Here is a 6,948-nt window from a genome sequence, read left to right on the forward strand (position 1 = left end):
CCATTGCAACCATACAAGCTCTAGACCATGATTCCACATCCAGCACAAGCATTGCATTCATCAAGCACAAGCAGCAGCAATACATCAATCACTTTTCACCGTGCTTCCGCACATAGCCGCAATAGTACATCCACCACTCTTCACCGTGCTTCCACACTTAACAACAATCATGCATCCACCGCTCTTCACCATGCTTCTGCACCCAATAGCAGTAATACATCCATTACTCTTCACTGTGCTTCCACACCCAGTAAAAGCAGTGCATCCATCGCTCTTCACCGTGCCTCGCACTCGACAATAGCAGTATAGCATTGGTAGTTGATATAACTCATAACTTATAGCAAAAGTTTAAAATGTTGATGACGACGACGAAAATATATCAAGATCTTAATTTTACATCAACATCGATAAAATTTTAATGCGATGGATATTTCTAAAAAAAATAGAAAAACAAAATGTTAAAAAACAATAAATTTTAGTTGATAAATTATTTTTTTAATTATTTTTTAAACAGAGTTAAAATTTCTATTATTTATATCATATTTTTGTTAGTAATATTTGTTGCTTTTTATATCTTGTAGATTTTTTTACAATATAATATGAAAATATCGATTAAGTTTTAATGTCAATATCAAACCCATGAAAAGATAGAAATAATAACATCTTGATGGAAATTTGATACTATATTATTCTTATAGGTGAGATATTCACAATAAAATGTATTGGTTTTGTTTTTCATACTTTTCCACACGTACTATGATATATTATTATATATAGCACATTTTTGACACCCTGTTAACCTATCATACAGAAACAAAAAAAGTTGCAAACATAAAGATAAATTTCATACTTTTATTTGATAGGATAGTTTGATACAAACTTTATTCATTAAACATGTACTGAAAACCTCATGTGGTTAACATGTCATTTTCAGAACATACTTGCATCACTCTACTAACATTCATTTGGTTCGGTAGTTTTATGGCTAAATCCACCATTACAACCATACAATTACCACTAGATTTAGGCCATGATTCCACATCCAGCACAAGCATTGCATCCACCGTTCTTTATCATATCATTGCACCCAATATTAGTAGTGCACCCATCGCTCTTCATCATGCTTCCGCACCCGGCAGCAGCAGTACATGCACTGCTCTTTACCGTACTTCGACACCCAACAGTAGCAGTGCATATACCGCTCATTATCGTGCTTCCACACCCAACATCAATAGTGCATGAACCACTCTTTACCGTGCTTCCATACGCAGCAGCAGCAATGAATGCACCGCTTTTTACCGTGCTTCCAAACCCAGTAGTAGCAGTGCATGCACCACCCTTTACCGTGCTCCCACACCCAGCAGCAGCAGTGCATGTACAGCTCTTTACCGAGTTTCCAAACCCAGCAGCAGCAGTGCATGCACAGCCCTTTATAGTGCTTCCACAACGAGCAGCAGCAGTGCATGCACCGCTCTTTACCATGCTTCCAAACCCAGCACCAGCAGTGCATGCACTGCTGTTTACCATGCTTCCACACCCAGTTGTAGCAGTGCATGAACCGCTCTTTATATCGCCTTGCATGCGAGGAGATGGGCCTCTAGTAGTAGCAGTGCATGCACCGCTCTTTACAGTGCTTCCACACCCAGCAGCAGTAGTACATGCACCGGTCTTTACAGTGATTCCAAACCCAGCACCAGAAGTGCATGCACTGCTCCTTACCGTGCTTCCACACCCAGGAGTAGCAGTGCATGCAGCACTCTTTACCTTGCTTCCAAACCCAGCAGCAGCAGTGCATGCACCGCTGTTTACAGTGCTTCCACACCCAGTAGCAGCAGTGCATGCACCGCTTTTTACCGTGCTTCCAAACCCATCACATGTAGTGCATGCACTGCTCTTTATCGTGCTTCCACATCCAGCAGTAGCAATGCATGCACCCCTCTTTACATCGCCTTGCATGCGAGGAGATGGGCCTCTAGCAGCAGCAGTGCATACACCGCTCTTTACAGTACTTACACACCCAGCAGCAGCAGTGCATGCACCGCTCTTTACCGTGCTTCCAAACCCAATAGCAGTAGTGCATGCACTGCTCTTTACCATGCTTCCATGCCCAGCAGCAGCAATGCATGCACCGCTCTTTACCGTGCTTCCAAACCCAGAAGTAGCAGTGCATGCACCGCTCTTTACCGTGCTTTCACACCCAGCAGCAGCAGTGCATGAATCGCTCTTTACCGTGCTTGCAAACCCAGCAGTAGCAGTGCATGCACCGCTTTTTACCGTGCTTCCACACCCAGCAGTAGTGCATGCACCACTCTTTACCGTGCTTCCACACCCTGCAGTACCAGTGCATGCATCGCTATTTACATCGCCTTGCATGCGAGGAGATGGGCCTCTATACATTGCACCTATCTTCCAATACCTTGTACCAAATGTATCATCCCATTGTTGGGTAGTTCCAGTGAACCCAATGTCCAATTTCTTTCCCACTTATCGATCTGAATCCATATCATCATGCTCCAATACCAAACCAAGTAATGTTTTCATGTCTTTGCAATAGGAAAGAGGGTGTAATTGATGAGTATGCCAAATTAGATCAATATCGTATGTGGGAACACAAAACCTTTGAACAGACTCATCCATGTTACATTTGATTAGATATAGAAATCCTCTGTATCTAGCCAAAGCTTCTCGAAGGAAATCTTCATTCTTCATGTGAGGTTGAGAAACCTGTCCACATCAATTTAAGGTTAAGATTGCAAGTTTTAACCATCTAAATTTCTAATTGTTATACTCCTTTAGGAAAACCTAAAACAAAGATCATAAAAAAAAAGGTTAAATTTGTAAAATTAGAGCTTCCAATGATTAAATACAAAGTTCACATAACACAGGAAAATTGAGAATTATTTACAAAGTTCACATAACACAGGAAAATTGAGAATTATTTCTTTTGTTTTTTGGGATATTGTTTGGTAGGGAATCTAGATTATTATTTTCTATTTTCAGATTCATTGAGATTATATTTGGGTAGACAATCTGAATTGTATTATATATTTAAAATTTGTTTGATTTAAATAGTACAAAGTTTCACCTTCAATTTAGTTTATAATAATTTGGATTAGTTAACAATTTAGTCCATATACTTTCAAATTTGCAACAATTTAGTCCACGAACTTTAGTATATAATATTTTAATTCTTATACTATATAATTTATAACAATGTGGTCTATAATGTAAAAATATTCAACAAAATTAGATGTCAATGTTTATTATTTTATGACTAGACTATGTAATTAATTGTATAAAAATATTGAGTCTCTAACTAGTTAATCAGATTATTTATACAAGAAATCCCATTAAATCTTAACCTCAATTTATACTGTAGAGACTAAATCATTAAAAATTTTAAAATATAAGGACTAAATCATTACAAAGTAAAAAGTTGACTAATCTGTTAGAAAATTGAAACTACAAGAACTAAATTATTAAAAACCAAAGTTCAGAGACTAAATTGTTACTTCTATAAAAGTTTAAATACCAAAAGTGATTTTAAACCTAAATAAAAATTATATAAAAATTTTAACATAATACATGTTATTCATAAATTAACTAATAAAAAATAATTATATTCAAGCTAGTATTTATTGAGTAACTAACTACAACATTTTTCTTGCCGTAAAGAAGTATAGTTTAATGGACATCAAATATATTCAGTTAAAAAGTCCGATCCTGCATCCCACATATTGTCAAAAAAAAAAAAAAAAACATACAACTGATTTTTGGTTTATAAATATTTTATTATGGAACAAAATTTGAATATTTGAATAAATTAGAATCCTTCTACCCAATACATATACATTAAAACATGAAATATAATTCTATTTTCATCAAATCTCTTGCTTTCGAGTTGTGTATCCAATAGAGTTTGAAGACATGTTAACTGTTAAGTGCAAAATGAAATTGATTTGAAGTACATACCTGATAGAAGAAGGGGGTCTGTCTTTTAACAGCTGAAACAAGATCATATTTGGTGTACTTTTCAAGTTGTGAGAGCTGATCTTCCTCTTGTGAATTGAAGTTGAAATAGAAGGGCTCTTCAGGGTATAATTTATTCCAGACTTTTTCAGTTTCTTTTAGACTGGAACTTTCAATATTGGTAGTTGATATAACATATGAATTGTCAAGTATCTTTCCATAAAGTTCCTCACAATCAGATATGTATTGCACCTTTATAAGAATTTAAAAGATTTTGTGTTAGTCACACTCAACTGTATAACTTAGTGTATGTCGGGAAGTGATGTCGGAATAGTTAAAAATTACTTTTGTAATTTTCAAAATAACTGTAAAACATGAATTTTAATAATTCAAAATCGATTTTGATGATATGAAAATCATATTTAAAATTATAAAACTAAATACTAAATTAATTTTGAGTGATTAAAGACGTGTCTCGGAGTGATTTTGAACATAACAAAATTGATCCTTAACAATTATAAAATCACTCTCAAACATACTCTTAATCCAACTATCGACTATGAATATCAGAAGTGGAAAAGATGCATACAGGATTCAATCTGTGACAATGCCAAATCCATTCACAGTCCTAAGGGACAACTAAAGGTCCTTCAGATAGTGGAGATCCAGAATGTTTGGCAAGCAATGGAAGCCAGTAAGCATTGTACCTACAAGAAGAATTTTTAGACAAGAAATAATTTTGACATCTAATCCTCAATATATGGAGTAGTAATTGAAGACAATCATCGAGTGGTAATAGAAAAATATACAAACTCATAAAAGGATAACTTATCCCTTCTCTACATTGATCATAACATTTTTGTTCTTGTTTCCTTCTTCTCCTTTATCATTTTTTACGGAATGGGCTCAGTTCCATAGAAGGAGGTCAAATTTGAGAAATTGTTCGCTTTCTAGTTTTATTTTTACGTTGTGTTTGTTCTCTGCCATGTTTGGCACACATGTATGTCTGAGAAAAATCAGCACTTGGGGTTTGAATCCTACTAGAAACAAGTTGTTTTTCATCTTATAGAGTAATTTAATTAGTGTTGGATATGAGTCGAGACATTATCTAAAGTAAATGGCTTGAGTGAGCAATTACTGTTACATATCAAATTTTGATAACATTTAACGAATAGATATAATTATATTATTATCATACATACGTTAATTTTATATCAGAACTTATGTGTATTTGATAATATAAGCTTTTTATAATTTATTTTTGATGATTTTGGGTGCATTTTATTTATCTTTATATTATATAAATACATTGAATTTAAACGATAAAAAAAAAATCGAAACACAAAAAAGTTATCAAACGGTACTTAGATTTTTTTAACCTGTAAATAGCCCTATCAAGGCTTGGGCCTTCATGAAGGAACGGATTGCTATCAACTTCTGAGAGAAATTGAAGCTGATGTTTAGCTGCAGCTACAAGATCAACACCTATTTCAATCTTCTGTGCTTTTTCCCATTCAAGCTCTTTGTTCTTCTCCACCTTCCTGTGACATATCAGAAACCCCTTTGATCAAACTATATATTATATTGCTCATAATAATCATCATGTAACACTAACTACATCAAAAATTAAACTAATGCATGAGGAAAAAGATATAAATATATATTGCCTTAAAATTCCTTCAGCATGAGAGATTTGAAGTGGGAGTGAAGACATGGCTACAGATTTTAGAATTGTAAAAGAAGGAGAAAGTTGTAATGTGATGAGATTTTTTTGTTAACCAAGAACATCTATTTATAGTCGAAGGATTTCTTTTTTCTAATATAATAATGGAGAAAGGTTTCAAACTTGCAAATCACTTAGTCGATAACACATCCATATGTCAATTGAGTGGCTTTACTTATAGCAAAAATTTAAAATGTTGATGTTGACAAAAATATATCATGATCTTAATTTTACATCAATATTGACAAAATTTCAAGTTCAATGATATTTTTGAAAAAATTAGAAAAACCAAAAATTAAAAAAAATTAAGTTAATAAATAAAATTTTTATTATTTTTTAAATAAAGTTAAAATATCTATTATTTATATTATATTAATGTTAGTAACATTTGTTACTTATTTTTTATATCTCGTGGATTTTTCTATGATATAATATGGAAATAATGATTCCGTTATTATGTCAATACCGAATCTATGAAAATGTAAAAATATCAACATCTTGATGGAAATGAGGTATTTACAATATAATGTGTTGATTTTGTTTTTCGTATTTTTCCACAAGTACTATGATATATTATTATATATAGCACATTTTTCACACTCTGTCGACATGTCCATTACAAATTATTAAAGTTGAATAACACAATTAATAAAAAAGCCATATTCATGAATTTCGAGGGAAAAGAAGACAGAGGTTAGAGAAAGCTTGGGAATCTCTTTTTAATCAAATCTTCACATATGGATAAGAACTATATATGTGGACATAAGCTTCTTAAACCATATTTGTGGACAAAACATTTTTTATTATGTTGAAGATCAAATGGGTGGATCATATAATTAATCCATTAAACTATGTTTTTTTTAATGTTTTATAGATTATTTTTTACGATATATTGAAAATATTGATTCTCCTCTCGTACCGATATCGAACTCATAAATACGTAAAATATTGATGAAAATATTGACATGTTGATGAAAATTTAATACCATTATTCTAAATAAAAAAAAAAAAACAACCTTTTTAATACAATAAGTAGAGGAAGGGTACAAACTCTACTTTCTATATATACTCGTTTTGTTGGAATGAATTATTGTTTCGAGGTATGATGAGAATATTAGGAAGGTATATCCTAGTAGAAGATGTCGTGGTACACCTTCTGATCCCATTATCTGGTATTTTGTTCAAAGAGAGGTATGAATATTTGAACTCCAACATCAGAAGAGATAATATTTATGCGTTATGATTTTTTTTTGAAC

The 6,948-nt window shown here is 32.9% G+C and overlaps 2 protein-coding genes across 2 annotated transcripts; both read right to left on the reverse strand.

Annotated features, from left to right (window-relative positions):
* Nucleotides 1-832: 832 nt before the first annotated feature.
* Nucleotides 833-5,727, reverse strand: LOC120069916 (uncharacterized). Its single transcript, XM_090309232.1, has 5 exons — nucleotides 5,637-5,727; nucleotides 5,349-5,510; nucleotides 4,559-4,676; nucleotides 3,973-4,221; nucleotides 833-2,724 (listed from the first exon to the last, which is right to left on the reverse strand). Exon 5 carries the CDS (start codon nucleotides 2,395-2,397, stop codon nucleotides 1,024-1,026), a length of 1,374 nt encoding a protein of 457 aa, XP_090165358.1. The 5' UTR covers nucleotides 2,398-2,724; nucleotides 3,973-4,221; nucleotides 4,559-4,676; nucleotides 5,349-5,510; nucleotides 5,637-5,727; the 3' UTR covers nucleotides 833-1,023.
* On the reverse strand, nucleotides 2,485-5,683 carry LOC150031205 (glycine-rich domain-containing protein 1-like). Its single transcript, XM_090309233.1, has 5 exons — nucleotides 5,637-5,683; nucleotides 5,349-5,510; nucleotides 4,610-4,676; nucleotides 3,973-4,221; nucleotides 2,485-2,724 (listed from the first exon to the last, which is right to left on the reverse strand). Exons 1-5 carry the CDS (start codon nucleotides 5,681-5,683, stop codon nucleotides 2,485-2,487), a joined length of 765 nt encoding a protein of 254 aa, XP_090165359.1.
* Nucleotides 5,728-6,948: the final 1,221 nt, after the last annotated feature.

The sequence above is a fragment of the Benincasa hispida genome, unplaced genomic scaffold (genome assembly GCF_027475165.1).
Source record: "Benincasa hispida cultivar pf3 unplaced genomic scaffold, pf3_genome.v1.1 HicScf1402, whole genome shotgun sequence".
NCBI classification, from domain to species: Eukaryota; Viridiplantae; Streptophyta; class Magnoliopsida; order Cucurbitales; family Cucurbitaceae; genus Benincasa; species Benincasa hispida.

Coding starts and splice junctions, on each gene's coding strand:
- LOC120069916 (XM_090309232.1), bottom strand. CDS start 2,397: ATGTATAGAGGCCCATCTCCTCGCATGCAAGGCGATGTAAATAGCGAT.
- LOC150031205 (XM_090309233.1), bottom strand. CDS start 5,683: ATGTCTTCACTCCCACTTCAAATCTCTCATGCTGAAGGAATTTTAAG. Junction 5,511..5,636: donor CATGCTGAAGGAATTTTAAG/GCAATATATATT, acceptor GATATGTCACAG/GAAGGTGGAGAAGAACAAAG. Junction 2,725..3,972: donor AGACCCCCTTCTTCTATCAG/GTATGTACTTCA, acceptor TGATGTGGACAG/GTTTCTCAACCTCACATGAA.